Source organism: Podarcis tiliguerta (genome assembly GCF_965153285.1).
Source record: "Podarcis tiliguerta genome assembly, chromosome: 7".
Classification (NCBI taxonomy): Eukaryota; Metazoa; Chordata; class Lepidosauria; order Squamata; family Lacertidae; genus Podarcis; species Podarcis tiliguerta.
The window spans coordinates 88271465-88292162 of record NC_139540.1 but is presented as its reverse complement, the minus strand read 5'-3'; the positions used below and the strand labels follow the sequence as shown (position 1 = coordinate 88292162).

Here is a 20698-nt window from a genome sequence, read left to right as displayed (position 1 = left end):
GCGCCGCCGAGGAAGCTTCGGCACTGATGGTTTCGGCGCAAGGCGCAGCTGAAGGAGAGCTCAGTCAGTAAAGCATGAGCCCCACGTTGGGCAAAAGATTTTTGCGTTCCGGCGGGTTGGACTAGATGTCCCCCGGGATCCCTTTCCACTCTCTCCCGTTTCTATAACACATCGAACCCGCGAAGTCCTTGTCCTGTCTGTCGGCGTCCGGAATGGATCCCCTTGCGCCCACCGCCCAGCTGCCCTCTGCACACGCTCAGATCCCCCGTCGCCAAGTGCAGCGCCCACCTCAGAGCACCGTGGCCTTGGAAGGGCTCCCCGGGGTCATCTAGTCCAACCCCGGCAGTGCCACGCGGCCTTCCCGGCGGCGGAGCGCGCGCTCCCGCGCCCAAGGCGGGGGGGGGGGCGGCGGGCAGGGGGCGGGCGCCGGAGCCGGAGCCGGAGCCCGCCTTCTCCTCGCGCGTCGCCGCCACCGCCGCCACTCGGGGACTGGCTGGGGCGCCTTCTTCGGCCGCTCGCCTCTCCGCCGGGACGCCGCCAGCAGCAGCAGCAGCAGCAGCAGGCGAGCGCCCTCCGGCTCCCGGCGCGGCATGCGGAGGCGGCCGGGGCGCTGCGCCGTCGGGGGCGGCCGGGGGGCGGCGGCGTCCTGAGTCGCGGGGCGGCCCCTGGCGACGCCCGGCCGGCCAGATCGGCGGCGCCCGCGCGCCATGAGGAGGCACCGGGAGCCTGCGGAGCGCGGCGAGGGCTGCGGGGCCCCGGAGGGCTCCGAGGGGCCCCGCCGGCTGCGCCTGTGCTGCCGCCGCCGCCCGCGCGCCCCTGGCCGCGACTGGCTCTACGAGTCGTACTACTGCCTGAGCCAGCAGCACCCGCTGCTCGTCTTCCTGCTGCTCATCGTGCTGGGCGCCTGCCTGGCGCTGCTGGCCGTCTTCTTCTTCTTCGCCGGCGGGATGGTGAGTCTCCCGGGAGGGCCGAGGGCTCCCGGGGCGCAGAGGGGCTTCTCCCGCGCCGCCCTGGGGAGCCGAGAGCAGGCTGGGCTGCGGCCCCCTCAACTTTCCAAAAGAGAAAGGAAGGCTTCCAACATAGGCAGAGCTTATTTTCCTTCTTTATATATATATATATCTGTGTATGTGAATAGTTTCATCGATGATTTTTTTTTTAAATCGTCTCGTTTTATTCTCACATGAATGGGCTGGATTTTAATTTGGAGCTTTATTGATTTTTCTTTTTTAAAAAATGTATGATTGTTCAGTTTCACGCATAACGGTACACATTTTTGTAGCTTTGCGTTTCTAATGAATGGGAAGCCTCAATTCTGGACAATTTTGGTGCAAGTGGCTTAGAGATTTGGCAGCTCTCAAACTTGCCGGAATACCACGATCCAGATGTTATGGGCGGATGGAGAAATGTTTTGTAAAAAAGCATTTCATGTGATTAGAAATTCAAACGTAGCCCTGCCTGTATTGCTTTGAAACACAAGTGACATTATGATCATGTTTAATTTCTGCATTTTGCGACCTACCACAGTTGATTAGCCGGGCAGCCTGATCCCACTCCGATCCACCCCAAGGAAGTCCCACTTTATACAGGGGCATTTACTCCAAGGAAAGTTTGTGAGGGATTGTAGCCTTACTTCCATCTCAGCTTTTTCAGGTTGCTTTTTATAAAGGATTGTTCTACTCTGCTGTAATCCCGTTGTACAGCTATTTGGAATGTTCTGGTCTGGATTTATCCCTTCTTTTCTGTACTCCAGAGCCTCTGCTGCGTTTTTCCTTTTACATTTTTTATACTGGCAGATAACTTCATAACCCATTTCTGCTCAGGAGATGCAGTTAATTTCAGATAAGCCGCTGCAATTGTTACCTCACGGTGTGTCTGGCAAAGCAGAGACTTTCCTTGGCCTCCCCAACCCCGGCACTTTCTAGCAGTTTCGTGTTTTCAAAGCAGGTTTGAATTGTGACTGCCTTTGGATCTGTTTCAGCACAAAATTACTTTGTGCAATCTCTCGGGCAACTTGCATGTATTCATGTAAATAGCAGAGGACACGCCTGCTTGGCAAGGCTGCTGGGTCCTTTTAGTTAAATATTCTGTTCATGGATCACAAGTGGAATAAAACTGCCAGGCCTCTAGTCCTCAACATAGCTACTTGGAAACATCCCGCAGATTTCAGCAGAGTATCTGGCCGAGTAAGTGTGCTTAGGCTTGCAGTCCAAATTTAATACCTCTAATTCATTTGCTTGCTTTCCTTCCTGCTGACAGATTAACCTTATTGGTATTTGTTGTTCAGGTGAAGGTTTTAAAGCTACAAAAGAGCTTTAACTCACACTTAAATGTTTTCACCTCAAAACAGGAGTTGAAGGAGCCACCTCCCTCCATTTTTGATGTTTGGGCATGAGTGCCATTGCTAATGTAGCAAAAATGACAGCGCCCACAGTCAGGAGGAAGTTTGGGCAGGCTGGGGAAAACCCCAAGGTTTGCAGAAGTGAGAAAAATATCCAGGAAAAGATGGTGTGGGGCGGGGGGGGGGGAGAGGAGGAGGAGGAGGGAGGACTGGGGGGGGCGCCATGGGACAGAATGCTGACTGATGGTGGGGGTGGGCAGGAACAGGATGGAATGGAGGATTCTAGAGAAAAGGTCTGACTGGCTGAGTGGAACAGTGAATAAGGAGCACTGCACACGGGAACAGCTTGTTACAGGTCCCACTCGCTATCCACGTTTTTCATTTGCTTCAAACAGTTAAAAGGTAGTCTGTTGCTCACATCATTTGCTACGCATGCAAGATTGACTGTGGTTAACAACCCTCTAATTTTCAGCAGAGGAAAACTTTGTGCCATTTGTCGAATTCCTTATTAGCTTGTTCCCAGGGCTCCAGTTCTTCTCCACTAAAATCAATGGGAGTTTTTGCTCTTGACTTCTGTATAGGAGCCGGATTGCACCCTCAGTCTAAAGTTCAGGGAAATAAACCGTAATCAGGTGTAGCCCATACACTCAGCCAAAATGCTCCTTTTTTCCTCCTGATTGCTGCAATTAGTCAAAGAGATTTCCATTCTTGTGAAGTATTTCCATGTTCAGAATGTAATGATGTGAACCACTGTGAGCTGCAATCTTGCTTATCAATGAACGTCACACGGAAGAGCTGCACTTACACCTTATTAATTTCTCCCTGAATCGAGAGTTGGAATAAATGAGGATTTTCCTACCCATTCTCTGCGCGCACAAAGAAACTCTCACACACTCCTTTTTTGCCTATCCTTCTCCACATCCCTGGCATATTCCCCTTCTTTGGAGGAGAGTAGGCAAACCAATTGTGGAAACTAGGTGGGAGAAGACATGGCTGCCTCATCACTGACTGCCTGATTCAGTGGGGAATTTAAAGGCACAGAGCAGATTTCCAGGTTGCAACTCTCAGGGTGACTTGCTCAGGCTAGCACCTTCTGCATTGAAACCATGTGCTCTGCTACTAAGCTGTGTCCTATCCTTAGCCTTAGAACTGTTTATCATTTGGTAACTTCAAAAGTGACCTCCTGTTTTATACATTTCTATTCTGATTTATTGAACTCTGGAAGCAGATAATAATAATAATAATAATAATAAATTTTATTTATATCCCGCCCTCCCCAGCCGAAGCCGGGCTCAGGGCGGCTAACAACAATTAAATAATCAAACAATCAAATAATCAAACATTCTAAAAACATTCCATTATAAAAATTAATTAAAGTCAAATTAATAGCAACCGTTGAGCAAAATTCTGTGCAGGTTGCCAGAGGAGGGAGTCAGGCTGGGACCTGACCAAAGGCCTGGTGGAACAACTCTGTCTTGCAGGCTCTGCGGAAAGATGTCAGGTCCCGCAGGGCCCTAGTCTCTTGTGACAGAGCGTTCCACCAGATTGGAGCCGCAGCCGAGAAAGCCCTGGCTCTAGTTGAGGCCAGCCTAACCTCTCTGAGGCCTGGGACCTTCAGGATGTTTTTATTTGACGAGCGTAGGTTTCTCTGTGGGGCATACCAGGAGAGGCGGTCCTGATAGGTTTTGGCTGATTTAAGCATGGATGTCAGCTTTGGTTTCTATCAGTTTTTCACATTTTCCACCTTTTTGCAACAATTTGGGAATTTTGTTTTTTAAATCCCCAAGAAAATTTCTCTGCATTTTATTGTTATTTTTTCCTAATGAACACCTTTTGGTATGCAGTTTTGACTAATACAGTATACACATTTTTGCAAGCAATTTTCTGTAATACAAAACATGCATTTATGTTTTTTTCAATCACTCCCCCCTAATTTATGCATTTTTGTACACATTGCAAAATTTGGAGAAGTGCTAATTTCTGAAGGATGCCTTCAGTTTTGGTTCACATATTGTTTCCAGAAGTACAAGTTAAATAGTTTCTCACTAATATGCAAATAAAATCTGATTCTTCCCCATCCCACCCTCATTTTATAAAATAAGATTACTGCATACTTGATGATTTGGACAGCCCTGTTTAGGGACGTTTTTAGTGTTTGATGTTTTATTGTCTTTTAAATCCCCTGTTGGAAGCCGCCCAGAGTGGCTGGGGAGGCATGGCCAGGTGGGCAGGGTATAAGTAATAAATAATAATAATAATAATAATAATAATAATAATAAATTGAATGTATGAGCGGACTCTGTTCAAAAACATTGCATTTGAAGGCATATGTAATATAAATAAAAACTACTTTGCATCAGTTTGATAGCAGGGCAATGTACAAAAGGCAATTATGTTCATGTAAACGTAAAATCCACAGTAATATGTCAGGCATAAAATGCCACTGAAACAACATTAAATAGGCAGTGAAAACAAAATACAAGAAGACTAGGTGCTAGAGGATAATAGAAATGTGATTCTATGACACTCAGGGGTGATGTGAGAATTGTACTGTTGGTATGAAGTCTAAGATGACTCTTCACACCTCCAAAGCAGTATTTTCTGTTGCAACGAGGATGCATTTGTAAACCGGAAGGGTGCTCGATTTTTACCATAGTGGTTAGTCAGTTGGGAATCTGAGTGCTTCACATTTGGAGCAGACTCTTATGGAGGAACTGCCTAGAAACTCCCTCTGCACCCGTCTCCCATTTTATGAAGGTTTCGCAGAGGTGTTAAATTGGAAGGTGGGGGGGGATGCATTCTGGTCAAGGAGGTGGGTTCTGCTGGAGAAGTGGGTCGCCTGGGTCAGGAATGGCCATGAGCCATGGGAAGGTACTTTCTGAGTTTTAATAGACCTTCAAAGTTTATAAACGTTTCTGTGGTATGCAGAGCTATGTCAATTTCAGAGCAGATACAAATCAAAAACACTGAAGCCAGTGAAATAGCTAGAGGTAAGCCAGAGCAGTAGTATTTCTCTTCAGATTAGACTGATGGTCTTCTCGCATCACCCTGCTCTAAATATTCTGTGATATGTTCAAGTCCAGTGCATAAAATAATTAGAGGGAGGGTGTTGCCTACAAAATCCAAAGCTTCCATTGTGGACGTCATAGAACTGAAATGCATTTAAAGAGCCTGTGTTGAAAATGCACAATCCCCTTGATCCTGATTTTGTTATGCATCTGAAACATTCTTAGGCTAGTTTAAACATTTTCCTCGCTGTAAGTGTGTCATCATGGCTGCAGCTCTGAGCTGATGGGCTCTTGAACGGTATGGAAGCCACGGTTTGCATTGGCAGAGGCTGGGCAGGCTGAGAGAGAGGCTGTGAATCACAGAAAAATAGAATAGTGCAACCCGCTCCAGTGCAGGAATTGCAGCTAAAGCATCCTGACAGATGGCCACCCAACCTCTGCTTAAAAACCTCCTAGAAAGCAGGGGCTGCCTCCTTCCAAGGGAGTCCTTTCCACTGTTGAACTGCTCTCACCACCAGAAAGAATGTTAGTTTAGTTTGTCTTTGGCATTCCAGGCATGCCATAGGAAGGGGGAGAAAGCTCATTTATAATGTATTTAGGAGGCTTTATTTCCCAATGGCTAGCAGTGAAAAATGGGATCTAGAGAGGGAGAAAGAACTAGCCACTTACTGTTTTATCCATGAAGTTTGCTTTATGACATAATATTTGTCCTTGTGTTCATCTTCCATTGGCTGCTGAACCAGAACCTTTGGGTCGCTGGACGTTTTATACTTCAAAGCTCCCCCCCCCCCCTTCTAGTCTCTCTTACCCTAGATACTATCAAGGGTCAAGTATTTTATCAGGTATAATTTTCCTTTTATTGTTTACAATGTACTGTGCTGCATCTTTGCTGTGTCTGAGAATTCATAATTACTAAGTGGTAATCAGAAAGATGAAAGAGAACGGCTGATTATCTATAAATTGTAAGACTATGCAAACTACATTTTCATTCACTGACTGATCATAGATGTTACATAGTAATAAAAGATAAAAAGTTATGATAATAATGCTAATTTTAATATCATAATTTGCAAAATTATTTGCAGTATAAATCCTGCAATTACATCTGTTGCATAAATTGAAACATATTATTCAGCATTTTCATATTCCTATATAATGAGACTATTCTTCTGCGTTGCTTTTGAAATTTGCAGTAAATGGTCTACTGTAATAATATCATTCCTGATTTGTGTCTGTGAGTGCATTAATTTTTCTGAGAAATGTAACACTGGCAGTTCCAAAGGAAATAAAACATTCTTGTCTCAAAAATAAGATGCAGCTTACGAATAGCAAGGACACTCCAGCTGGCAACGGATTTGGGCATTTAGGCCTGGGTTTAAGCTCAAACCTCCTGATGAAAATCAGAACAGCTTTAATTTTAGTTGGATTGCCTCAAATAAATGTGCAGATTATAAATATCAACACAAATATCACAAAATGCTACACAATATATAACAGGCCATTAAAAATAAATATTTATTCAATATGTCCTTCTAGAATGCCAGGTATGGTGATGCAGACTAGGTAAAGGTAAAGGGACCCCTGACCATTAGGTCCACTTGTGACCGACTTGCGGCGCTCATCTCGCTTTATTGGCCGCGGGAGCTGGCATACAGCTTCCGGGTCATGTGGCCAGCATGACTAAGCCGCTTCTGGCGAACCAGAGCAGCACACGGAAACGCTGTTTACCTTCCCGCCGGAGCGGTATCTATTTATCTACTTGCACTTTCGGTACCTATTTATCTACTTGCTTTCGAACTGCTAGGTTGGCAGGAGCAGGGACCGAGCAACGGGAGCGCACCCCGTAGCGGGGATTCGAACCACCGACCTTCTGACCGCGTTAAGTATAAACTATGCGGACTAGTTTATACTTAAAAGTCTATCATAACTCTAGAGAAACAGCATTTAAAAGAGGAAGTAAGCCACTGAGTTGAGTGGGACTTACTGGTAGGTAGGTGTGTATAGGATTTCAGCCTACCTCTTTAAAATATCAGTGTGCAGCTTTGGCAAATCCAGAATGGTTTGAAAATTTACTAATCAATTTCGCTTCTAAGAATGTAACACTTTTCTATATACAGTTTCTTAAATATAACATTTCCTGAGGCAACTTTGGAAATGAACATTCAAGGTTAGGAGTGCCATGCATTCAAATGACATTCTTTTGAACCATCATATTACTTTCTCTGTGACCAGGTACCTGCATTGCCTCTTTATTACTGATTTACAGTAGAATAATAAAGTGCACACTGAGGAAATCAGGCTTCAGGTTTTTACATATTTTTTAAGTGAAAGCAAGCAGCATTTCCCTCTGAGCCTCTTCAGAAGCTCATTACAGTGGTACCTCGGGTTAAGAACCTAATTTCTTCCGGAGGTCCGTTCTTAGCCTGAAACTGTTCTTAACCTGAAGCAGCACCACGTTGGCTAATGGGGCCTCCCGCTGTCACTGTGCTGCCGCCGCGAGATTTCTGTTCTCATCCTGAAGCAAAGTTCTTAACCCGAGGTACTATTTCTGGGTTAGCGGAGTCTATAACCTGAAGTGTTTGTAACTCGAGGTACCACTGTACAGTACTAACAAAGAAGTGTACTTTTATTTTCTGCTTATGTATGGCCAAGGGCTACTCTGTTTATAACCCATGATTTCCTCCTGACTTTTTTTTTTAAAAAAGAACTTTGTTGTTGTTTAGTCGTTTAGTCGTGTCCGACTCTTCGTGACCCCATGGACCAGAGCACGCCAGGCACTTCTGTCTTCCACTGCCTCCCGCAGTTTGGTCAAACTCATGCTGGTAGCTTCGAAGACACTATCCAACCATTTCATCCTCTGTCGTCCCCTTCTCCTTGTGCCCTCCATCTTTCCCAGCATCAGGGTCTTTTCCAGGGAGTCTTCTCTTCTCATGAGGTGGCCAAAGTCTTGGAGCCTCAGCTTCAGGATCTGTCCTTCCAGTGAGCACTCAGGGCTGATTTCCTTCAGAATGGATAGATCTTCTTGCAGTCCATGGGACTCTCAAGAGTCTCCTCCAGCACCAGAATTCAAAAGCATCCATTCTTTGGTGATCAGCCTTCTTTACGGTCCAGCTCTCACTTCCATACATCACTCCTGGGAAAACCAGAGCTTTAACTATAGGGACCTTTGTTGGCAAGGTCTGTATTTAAAGAACTACTTACTATAAATAAGCAATAAAAGTGTCTTGCTTTCCATCTGGGCAGCTTGTTTATAATCTTGATTTTTTTATGAATAAATAAGAATTCACTGATTTACTGATTTTCTTAATTCCCCTGTAAATTCAAGTGTACATTTCAAGGCAGTATAACAGAACCAGAGTTGCTTTTCTCCATATGTGCTTTATGTTGCTGAGAGCATAATCTGCCTTTCCATAACAATGATCAAGAAAAATATGAGGCCAGTTTAGTATATTCTCAGCAGGATATACTGTATGTGGACTTCTCAAATGAAAGTGTCCCTGTTGCAGAACAATCAGGCAAGAGTTTCAGAAAGTAACTTGATCAACAATACAGTGGTGCCCCGCAAGACGAATGCCTCGCAAGACGGAAAACCCGCAAGACAAAAGGGTTTTCCGTCTGCAGAGGCGCTTCGCAGGACGAATTTCCCTATGGGCTTGCTTCGCAAGACGAAAAATGACGAAAAAAATCGAATTTTTTTTTTGCTCCAAAACCCCTTATTCTGAATTGCTAAGCTGCTAAAAGCATTTTAGCAGCAAAACCGCTAACCCCCCCCTAAAAAAGCCGTTTTTAGCCCTTTTTTAGCCAATAGCGCTAATAGCGCTACTCCGTCAATGGGCTTGCTTCGCAAGACGAAAAAACCGCAAGACGAAAAGACTCCCGGAACGGATTCTTTTTGTCTTGCGAGGCACCACTGTATAATGTAATAATGTCCTCCCATTAATGTCCTCCCATTAATTTTACCTCTCCGCTCTCCAATATCTTTCATTTTTTGTTCTTACCAATTCTCTAAAGGATGGACTGGGTAATACTAATAATAATGTTTGTTTGTTTATACCCTGCCCATCTGGCTGGGTTCCCCCAGCTACTCTGGGTGGCTCCAAACAGAATATTAAAAACACGATAAAACATCAGACATTAAAGCTTCCTTAAACAGGGCTGCCTTCAGATGTCTTCTAAAAGATAGTTGTTTATTTCCTTGACATCTGGCGTTCCGCAGGGCGGGTGCCACCACCAAGAAGGCCCAAGAGGGAGCTTGGGCTGAGGCTTCTGGGCCCTTCTCAATAACTGATAGCTGCTGCTCAGTCTGATGCTGGGAGGCATTCTTTGGGTGGCTTAGGTGTTTACACATACATGACATATTCTTGGATTGCAATTCCATTATTTACAGGAGTACAACTAGAATTTTTCATGTGCTTGTCTTAACTCTAGTCGCTAAAGAATTTGCACAGATATTTTGAGTGACATGAGAAAGGCACTTTTGGCATTGGTGGTTTTCAGTAACCTGAAGAGCAGAGAAAATAAGAGTATGGAATCTTACAAATTAGGAAGAAAGAGTTTAACTGGCTAGGGCAGTAGCACTTGTGAGACATATTCTGTACAGGGCTTGTTGTCAATCAGTTAAACATGAGTCAGCAGCATGTTTTATTAAAATAGTTCAGTCCCACCTTACTTTCCCATAACAGGTTCGTAAAGGTTCGTAAAGAACATAAATCTCAATAAAGCAACAGGAGAACAAAGAAACAAGCACCAAAGCAACACTAACGGTACATCAGCGCAGAAAGCAAATAAATAATGCCAGGCTCCTTCATGTTGTGGGAGCACACTGAAACCAGGGCACATCGGGACCCTGCTGTTCTTACCTGTTGCCTAAAGATGCAGAGGGAAGGGTCAGCTGGGTTTCCCAAAGGAGTTTCCCGGTGTGAGTGCCTCGCTTTCTGCCATTGGTAGGAGATGCATGGCAGCCTGTACAGTGGTACCTCAGGTTACAAACGCTTCGGGTTACAAACACTTTCGCTAACCCGGAAGTAGTACCTCGGGTTGAGAACTTTACCTCAGGATGAGAACAGAAATCGTGCGGCAGCAGCAGGAGGCCCCATTAGCGAAAGCGCGCCTCAGGTTAAGAATGGTTTCAGGTTAAGAACGGACCTCCGGAATGAATTAAGTTTGAATTAAGAATACCACTGTATTCTCTTGATTGCAAAGTAAGGCCCCCAGCATTATTTAGTAGGCAGACTTTGTTTGGGAAGCCTTTGGGTTAAATCCCTGCTCAAGCACAAAGTTGGCTTTTTGACCTTGGGCTGCTAAGCTGCTTTGCGTGGCTGTGGTGGGAATGAAGTGGGAGAACTTGAAAGAATGGGATACAGCTGCAATAAAATGAGAAAGCTAACTTGATGGGGGTTATTTCAGGAGGGTTTGGAAGAGCAGAAGCAGTTGCTCACACTAAGAACAGGACAAGATGTAGGAATGTGGGCCTGTGATTTTGCAACAACTTCAGGGACCCCTTTCAGTATTGGCCCCTGTGTGTGGCACACAAAATTCCAAGGCAGGTTGTAGGTGCACCTTCAGTTCCATGCTGAGCTGTGGCCATTTGTGTCCACTTGGCTAGAGTGAGAAGCACCTGCCTTATCCTGAGTTAGACCATTGCTCCATCTTGCACAATATGGTCTATGCTGCCCAGAAGTAGCTCTCCACAATATCCAGCCCTACCTGAATGTGTTGGGGATTAGAACCTGGTAGCTTCTGCATGTGAAACAAGTGCTCTGCCACAACAAATGCCTTTCCCAGCCTTATCCTTCTGAAAGCCTTTATTAGATTGCATCTAGCGAATGTGTTTGGGTTCCATAAGTGATTTGCATACATTTTGGTCTGTAGTAAGAGAATTAGGAGAATAAAGTAGAACTTTGCAATCATTTTCTTCTCCCCTTTTTCTGCCTCTTCTTCATCTTGTTGGAAACTGGTGCAGGGAGAAGCTTCCCTGGAGAGAGAAAAACACAATTTGTAAGCCTCCCAAGTGTGACACTTTTGCAGCGATTAGCTTTGCGTATTCCGTTTCTCTGTAATGTTGATATTAAACAAAATAGTATGAAAACACATAGTCATCCATCATTTAAAAATAATTTATTTGTATCTGCTTGTCACCTCCTTGGTATGGAGTTGAAACTGAGCACACATATCTGAAAGGGGATGCTGACAGACAGGCAAAGGAGGGAGGGTATCTTTTGCCTCAGAAACTCAACAGCCAGTCTGTGGGGCAATGCAGCTGCCACCCTGTCCAAAGAGGAAGGAGGATCTTCCTGCAGGATCTTGGGAGGCCTGGCACCTCACCTTTAAGAAGACTGGCCTCCATATTCTCCAGCCTCCTCCTTCCTCTCCTCCCCTCCTGTAGGGGAAACTTCCGCAGCCTTCTCTGTTTAGGGGCTCCCACTGCAAATAGGGGCTCCCACGTGCTTGCAGTGGCTACTAGTGAACAGTGCTGGAAAAGAGTTTTACTCCCAACTGCAACTGGCCCTGGGTTCAAAGGTTTTTCGCCTTTCTGTGGGTGGGTAGCTGCAGTTTTGTTAAGATGTCTTATCTTCATTATCACAACTTGGTGAAAGTAGCATTGGGTAGGGTTTTTTTGTTGGCATCCATCTGTCTTGAGAGACTATGGCAGGCGCCTCTGGGGGTTAAGTCAAACCACAGCATCAGCAGCACCAAAGTGACCTCTCTGGGGTGCAAGCCTGGGCGGTGTGTATGGGGGTTCTGGGCTGGCCAGATGACAAGAGTACACACAAGACCCCCATCTTGGTCTCACTGATGTGGTCCAAAGGAAAGCAGGGCGATATGTTTGGCACCAGCTTGGCTGCAGGTGTTGCTGGAAGGAGGCGTACAAGGCGCCATCCAACCATCTTAGGGACTCCACTGCGGATTTGGGTTCCTAAATACAGAATTATAGAGAAATATTTTTAATGGATATTGTTTTATTTTGCTGTGGTATAAGATGAAACCTCATGCATTTTTGTCTTCTTTTTTATAATATTCTTTGAAATCAGTACTATTTATTGCTCCCATTAAATTTATTGAATAATGCATAGATTTAGTAACACTTGATCAAATATACAGCAATTCTAATTAGGATTTTTAAAATACTTGCTTAATAGCTGGAGGGCATGGTTTCTTGGCTTGATGAAACAGTACAATAAAGGCTGTTTTTTCCTAGAAGCAGAGGTGTGCAAGTGTGCCAGTACTTAGACTTTGCCTAATACTGACAGTTATTATTTTAGATGTGAGGAGGCATGAACATTGTGATGGCCACTGTTTCAGAGGGGAAGTTAAAGTAAGCATACCTGTCTCCCACTGAAATCAGTGGTGCTTTAAACAGCTTCACTAACTCATTTGTATGCCATATTTCTAATACAATTGCCAAGTTGAGTAACAGCCAGCTTCATTTTTTGAAGCAGCCCAGGCTAAGTGGCTTCACGTTCAGGGGGATATCCTAGTAGCTTTTTGGAAGGAATGGATAGAAGGCTTACTGTTAAGATGAGAGTGCATAGGGGTTTTAAGTTCTCTTTTTTACCACGTAGCAGTGGAGCTTATTCAGCCCCGTAAAGTGGGAACGTTCCCCTGCTGGCAGGACAAGCAGAGGCTGCCTAGTAAGCAAGCCAAGTCAATATTTGTAAGAGCCTTCCTGGATCAGATGGAAGGTCTGCCTCATTCAGCCTGGTCTTTCTGAGAGTGGTCGGCCGGATGCTTTGATGCCCATAGACAGGTATGCGCAGGACAGTCTTCTCCTTCAATGGTTGCAGTGGACGTGCTTATTCTGCCACAGATCCCTGGCTTAAAAGTATTGCCCAAGTCAGGGTCTGCTTGTAATTGGAGCAAGGAAATATAAAACTGAGCCATTCTTGCCCCCAGTGCTTTGCATGACATCCTTTACTCAGGAGGTTGCAAAGCAAACTAAGGCGTCTTTCACTGGTCTCACAAGCTATCTGTGTATAAGATTCATAAACAAATAAATTAAATATGATGCAAAAGTATATGATCTCTCTTCAGTGTTTTCACCATGAAACATGAATTGCATGAAGTTTGGCTGAATTAGGCCGCTGTCATAGACACACATTCCTTGAAACACGCCCCATTAGTGGGACTTGCCCTTTCTAAGTAAGCAGCACAGACTTACAGTAATAGAGTCCTAGAATTGTAGCATTGGAAGGGATCCCAAGGGTCATCTAGTTCAACCCCCTTGCAATGCAGACATCTCAACTAAAGCACCCATGACAGATGGCCACCCTACCTCTGCTTAACTTGCCCTGTAGAGTTCTCAAGCTCTTGTGCTCTGCCATGCTTAACCTATTCTGTTATTTAAGAGAGGATGCAAGGTCTGCTCCCTTCTGAAACAGTTTTTCCCAATCCAGTGCCCTCCAGCTATTGTGCCCTACACTTCCCATCATCCCAAACTAGCACGGCCATGCTGTGTGTATGCTGGCGTATGCTGACTGGTGTTGATGGGAGTTGTAGTCTACAACATCAGGAGTAGGAAAGGCTGTTCTAGAAAATGGAAAGATTGAGGATGCTTGCTTCCTATGTGGAATCCTCATTTATTAGGTTATAAGTCTTTGTATGCAAAAATTATACTATCTGGTAAGATAATAGAAATAAACAGTTACAATGCAATCCTATGTATGTCAACTCCCAGAGTATATAATTGCAGCCCTAAGCTCAATGAAATAAGCATTTCGGGGGGGGGGGGGGGTTAGTGCAAACAATATTTGGTGAATATTGGATATTAAAGATCCCTACTTAGTTTGCAGAAATATACTGTACATTAAATTAAAGTACTTTTGAAAGCAGAGGGAGCTCAAGAAAACTACTGTATTTTTTTGCACCATAACACTCACTTTTTTCCTTCTAGAAAGTAAGGGGAAATGTTTGTGCGTGTTATGGAGGGAATGCCTACGGGTGGCATGCCTATGGATTTTCCTCCTCTAAAAATTACATGTGTGTTATGGTCGAGTGCGTGTTATACAGCGAAAAATACGGTACTTGCCTCTAAATGAGCAAATAAATAAATAAAAATATGGAAGATTGGATGTGACTGTAAAAAGATTATTCTAGACAAAGAACTGTAGAGGAATTTGATTATTGAGAATCATTATATATTCATAAAAGACAGAGAGTTATATTAATAATTTCCTAAATGGATCATATTAATTCCACATTCAAGTGATGGTCAATGAATTTATGGATTAGTTTATCAGAAGAAGTGGTTAACTCAATTGAAACACTAAGGTTCTGGGTTCAGATGGTTTAAGAGCTGGTATTTTAAAAACCTCTGACAGAAACAGTGCAGGTGGAAGAAATGGCTTAGATCAAAAGCAGTGCATCTCTTTCACCACAGCAGCTTCCAAAAAACTGACTCCAGGAGGGATCAGTGGGAAATTAGTGAACCCATATGAAACTATCAAACATTGATGAGTTAGTCTGCTTTTCTGTGATTTCCTATACACAGAAAAATCTAAGGCTGTCATCACGCAGCCCCCATGGGAGGGTTTGTAGTGCCTCATCACAATCCCGGATTTGCATGAAGTCGGGGTGGGGGAGGGAGCAAAAATGAAGGCAGGTTTTAAAATGGCAGTTTTAAACAATGGCAGAGATTTGAGTGAATTTGGGGCAGAGAAGCAGGTTGTTCCGTTAAAGCTGATTTGGTGTTCGTGTGCAACAAGCACATCCCCCCCGTCTGCTACTTTTTGTGGTAAATCAAGCAATAATGGGAGAAAATGCCGGCAAGTGTGAGATAGCAATTGCTTGATGTTGTATAACCTCTCTGCAAACAAACCAGGATGAGTGCTTAATAAATAGCTGACACAGTTCGACCTTCCTGCAAAAATTTTTGGAAACAAAATCAGGATGATTGTTAAATAAAGAAGTTGTATAGAAATGGCCTGGGAGTAACATGTATTGAACATAGTAGGACTTGCTTCTGAGCATGCAAATACAGGATTGCACTATTACGTAGCTGTCAATCTTCCCTTTTTTTTTGCGGGAAATTCCCTTATTCTAGCGCTGTTTCCCGCTGCTTCCCGCTGCTATCTCGGATTGTTAGATATCCTGTAGACCAGTGTTTTTCAACCACTGTTCCGCGGCACACTAGTGTGCCGCGAGATGTTGCCTGGTGTGCCATGGGAAAAATTTAAAAATTCGAAAGATTTTTAAAAAAAAAATATCAAATTTTCGCCCACTAGGCGGGCGCCGGAGTGTGTCCTGGGTATGGTTGGGGTGGGGTTTTTGACCCCACCCTCGGCCAGCAGGGGCGCCGATTGGCGCTCCTCAGGGGGGACACCCTCCACTTTTCTGATGTCCGGGCTGTGATTGGTCCAGACTCCAGCCTGGACCTATCACAGTATGACATCATCTTCCAACTTCCTTCCCGCCCGAGCACAGTGTGCGCAGCAGCGGAGAGAAGAAGACGTTGCGACTCGAGTCACCAGGAGGACCGGAGAAGTTGTCATTTAATTTCTCTTCAGTCTCCACTGAATGCCTTGACTGGGTTAGGGACCCTTATAGCTCAGCATCAGTTGGTGGAAAGGTCATGACTTTACAGGAGCAGGAGGAACTAACTGAACTGAGACAAAATCGTGGTTTCAAGCTAAGATTTGCTGATCTACCTTTGGACAGTTTTTGGTTGGATACTGCCAAGGAGTTCCACCTTCTGGCAAACAAAGCTATTTTGACATTGCTCCCATTTTCCACTACGTATCTGTGTGAGATGAGCTTTTCAAGCATGATTGCTATAAAAACTAAATACAGAGAGAGACTGAGAGCTGTTGACGAAGAGCTACGTGTGTGTCTTTCTTCGATTCCAGCCAGAATATCAGCTTTGTGTTCAGCCAAACAGGCCCAGGTTGCGCACTGAATAAAGTATTTTATAATTTTTCATGTTTCTTTTTACTTACTGTTTCATAATAAAGTAATTATAAAATACTTTCTTTGTGTTTATTTGATTCCTATTCAAGAGAATTACTTTATATATAGTCAATATAGGCACAGAGTTAAATTTTTTAACATTTTCTAATGGTGGTGTGCCTCGTGATTTTTTTCATGAAACAAGTGTGCCTTTGCCCAAAAAAGGTTGAAAAACACTGCTGTAGACTGTCCCCGGGACAGGTGAGGCTGCTGATCCCTTATTTTCAAGGCTGCTGATCCCTTATTTTCAAATCTGAAAGTTGACAGCTATGCACTATAAGTTGCAAACTGATATGTTTTTAATTGTTCAAGCAGCCAGGAAATAATTACAAGTTTTTCTATGAATTACAAAATTGCTCCTCCCTCCTCAGTGACTTAAATTGCTCTCACCAAATCAGTACACCTTGTCATTCTCCACCTCTTGATTTAATCAGAGAATAGTTTACTCTTGAAAACTTAATTCCAGGTTTTGTAAGTCTCGCACTTAAGTAGGCAATTGATTTGAATTGGCAAATCTGGTGGTTCGTTGATTCATAATACAGTGGTACCTTGAGTTACAAACGCCTCAGGTTACAAATTCTTCAGGTTAAAAACACCGCTGACCTGGAAGAGTTACCTCAAGTTGAGAACTTGCCCCAGGATGAGAACGGAAATTGTGTGCCGGTGGCGCAGCGGCAGCAAGATGCCCCATTAGCGAAAGCATGCCTCTAGTTAAGAACAGTTTCAGGTTAAGAATGGACCTCCGGAATGAATTAAGTTCGTAACTAGAGGTACCACTGTAATGAAAGCAAAATGTTGGTTTCCTGTTGCATGGGTTGAGTAGTAAGCTTTCCTTTCTTCTTGTTTTCAGGAAACGGAGGACCATGTGGCCTTCCTAGTAACTGTTCCAACAGCCCTGGCAATTTTCTTCACCATATTTATCCTTGCCTGTATAGAGCCATTATTCAAGAAGTTCCTTCGTGTTTTCTCTTTGGTCGTTTGGGTGTGTCTGGTTGCCATGGGATATCTCTTCATGTGTTTTGGTGGAATAATCTGTCCATGGGACCAGGTAAGTTTTTGTATGAAATTGATTCTTGCTGGTTTTGAGAGGGCCATATTATTTTGTCAGAAATGTGAAGGAGGAAAAAAAAAGGTCACGGATTTCAAGAATTGACACTTAAGACTCCTTGATCCAGTTGGGAAAACTTCCAATGCAAAGGCTGCAGATCTCTACTTGAAAATCCAACATTCCCAAAGAACATTTTTAGAGAACATAGATAGAAATAATTATGTATTTTAAGTAGGGCACAATCATATGGGAAAGTCTTCTGCACAAACCCTATTGAAACAAATGGGTACTGGACAAGGGCATGCCAGTCTGATGACTGCCCTTTAAAACATCCCATGTGATGTCTCTAACATTATAAAGAGCTAATTATTAGAATTTTGGTCAAGTGATAGAAGAATTCTCCTTTTGGGTCAGCAGTTCAGCTAGCTGAGTCATAGAATAATCTGGAAGGGGGGCTGCTCACACCATAGTCTGCTTTGTTTTCTACATCCCTCTTTAATTTCAAATAGTATTTTAAAGCAAGGCAATGGCTAATATGCAGAAAGTCCTAAAGAGATGTAGAGTGGATGTATTTGACATTTTTTTCACAGGGAAATATTGTCATAAATTGATAAATCCCTTTAATTTATTCTATGGTTACCTAGAATAAACACAGCCTGTAAAGGTGTAATAGCCGTAGGTCATAGTCTTCCACTGATAACTAAGCAGGTATCAAGTATAATTACGCTGCACATTTTTCCTCCATGAATTTCTGAAAGATTGCAGAAGTATGGTAAAAGACAAAGACAAATATTAATGGTCAGCTGCAGCAATGCATTGATTTTCATTTGTTTCTTTTTCTGTTACTTTATTGTGTACGCAAATACACTCACAAACATACAGTGTTCCATTTGTTTCAATGGGCTTTGTTTAGAGGCATTTACTGTAACTTGTATTCTTGCAATTGAACTGAACGCAATTGAAATGAATGGGCAGCTGGCCTTCTGACTTTGCCTGTTAAACAGAGCAGCGCTTTCTGGGTGCTGCAGCTCAGGCTTCAGCTTCTGCAGCTTCAGTCAGTGACCTGAGGGACCCTGGACTGGAGGAGATTCTGTCCATCTCTAGATTTGGGCAAACCACCTTCAGCCCTAACGCAGGCAGAGGTTTGAAGCAGGGACACAACCGGATGCTTACCGTTTACATGCCTTGTTGCTATACCAGCCATTAAGAAGATGGTTAAATTACGTTGACCACGGTGGAGGGAGTTGGGGATGCGTGGCCTGGAGAAGAGGAGGCTGCGAGGAGATAGGAGAGTCATCTTCAAATATCAAAAGGACTGCCAAATGGAGGGTGGAACATGCTTGTTTTCTCCTGTTCTGGAGGCCAGGACCTGAACCCATGGCTTGAAGTTACCAAAAAGGAGATTCTGACTAAATACCAGAAAGAACTTTGTGATGGTGTGAGCTGTTTGGCAGCAAAACAGCCTCCCTTGGAAGATGGTGGACTCGCCTTCCTGGGAGGTTTTAAAGCAGAGGTTGGATGGTCATCTGCCATGGATGTTTTAGTTGAGATCCCTGCATTGCAGAGATTGGATAACCCTCAGGGTCAGCGCTACAGTTCTATGACTATGTTCTGCAGTGTTTTTGGATGCATTTAAATGACATTTGTAAGACGATGTGTAAAGTTTTAGGAAATCTTTATTTCAGTTGTAATTTATCTGGCTTGGTTTTTAAATTTGTAGATCTCATTGCCCTCTTCTTCATGTTATCCCTTTGTCATCACATGTTCCCCTGGTGTATGAGCACATCCTTGAGTTCCTTCTAGTCTAGTTGGTGTGAGGACAGAGTGTCCCATGTGCAGATTAGGGTCTTGCTGATGTCAGCAAGGAGGTTCAACTGCCCCAGCCTGTTAGCAGAGCTGGAGAAACCCTTCTTTGTTTTTTAAATTTTGTTTACATTAGTTTGTTTTTTCATTATGAAAAGCCTAAGCAAATTCATTCAGATGAGACTCTGGGAGAGTGGCAGTTTCAGGAGGCTGGGAGAGGGCTGGTCCCTTGAGGCCCCCCCCTCCAGCCATGCTGGACCCACCGCATGGCCGACTGGGTCGTGCCCACTTCTGCTGTATTTAGGAGGGGCGTGGGTGGGCAGAGCGCCCTCTTTGCTGGCTGGTGTGGGATTTACCACCCACCCACTCAGTGGGGGAGCAGGCAAGTTGGTGCAAGGACCTTGCTATGGTTTACTTGGTCGCCATATTCGGGGCCAGGGAGGAATTTTGTCCTGCAAGCAAATGGGCTGGTTTTCAAGTTTTTGCCTCCTAATGAGAACCGTCACAACTCTGGCAGATAAGGCATTGGGCTGGATAATGCGGGTACCCTGTTAAAGTGGCCCGGGTGTGTGTGTGTGACTCTATCTGGGAGTCTTCTGGTTGACCAAAGCACCTGTGCGGGGTCGTGGCACCTGATCCATGTCGGCAGTGACTCGTCAGCACAGGATTAACCCTGCTGGGTTCCTATCAGGCACCTTGCTGGATGCCGGATGCATGTCTGGTGCCTCAACCAAACATACTCTTACCTTTAATCACTAAAGTTGTGGCCTAATTCAACTCAGTTCCAGTCTCCTGTGTTCATTTCTTTAGTCTTCCCAGTGCTGGCCACAGACATCATGTTCCAGTGGTGGCAAATATTTTCTTTAGTGTTGAGATTTCTAAGGTGTTAAGTTGTGGGCGAACATAGCAGACGACACAGCGATTCTTCAAACAGCTCTTCTTTATTCAGATGTCAGAACAGAACTAAGCTGAGGGGCTCAGTCAGCCTGCTTATATGGAGCTCCAGAACAATTGTAACTGTTGCCATTTTCTAAAACTATCCAATCACTGAACGTCACTTTTCGATCCTTCATTTGCATACAAAACTATCCAATCACTGAACGTCACTTTTCGATCCTTCATTTGCATAACTATCTACAGTATCCCCCTGCTGGCCCAGGGTGAGAACTTCAGTACATAACATAAGGAGATTCAAGATTATATGGGAAATGGCACAGGTTGGAGATGGAAAGAAGATCTGATGGAGGCCTATCAGGTTGCTGAAATCAAGCTGTGATTCTCATTTAACTGTCAGAAGATTTTGCAGGCCAAGAAGATGGAATGCATTGCAAAGTATCTCTGCTTGAAGTATCGTTTTTGGAATTCAGTAGAATGGCTTAAAAGTGGCTTTTAGGCAACCATCAAGGAATTTCTTGCCAGCTGCAGGGGCGCGTTGCAGCCAGCCGGACAAGCAGGAACCGTCTCCCTCATTGCTTTCCAATGACTCACTGAAATGAACAAACATTAGTGGATTAAAAATGAAATGTGTCCAGGTTTAAAGAAGGGAAGTCAAAACTGAAA

At 44.2% G+C, this 20698-nt stretch overlaps 1 protein-coding gene across 2 annotated transcripts in view; it reads left to right on the top strand.

The window, feature by feature from the left end:
- The first annotated feature begins 691 nt into the window (after nt 1–691).
- The window catches only part of ADCY2 (adenylate cyclase 2), a 131208-nt gene continuing 111201 nt past the window's right edge, over nt 692–20698 (top strand). For both annotated transcript variants that reach the window (XM_083448575.1, XM_083448574.1), the window contains exons 1-2: nt 692–950; nt 17138–17335. In XM_083448575.1, coding sequence (XP_083304701.1) covers nt 708–950; nt 17138–17335 — 441 coding nt within the window. In that variant the 5' untranslated portion in view covers nt 692–707. The remainder of the gene's footprint in view (nt 951–17137; nt 17336–20698) is intronic.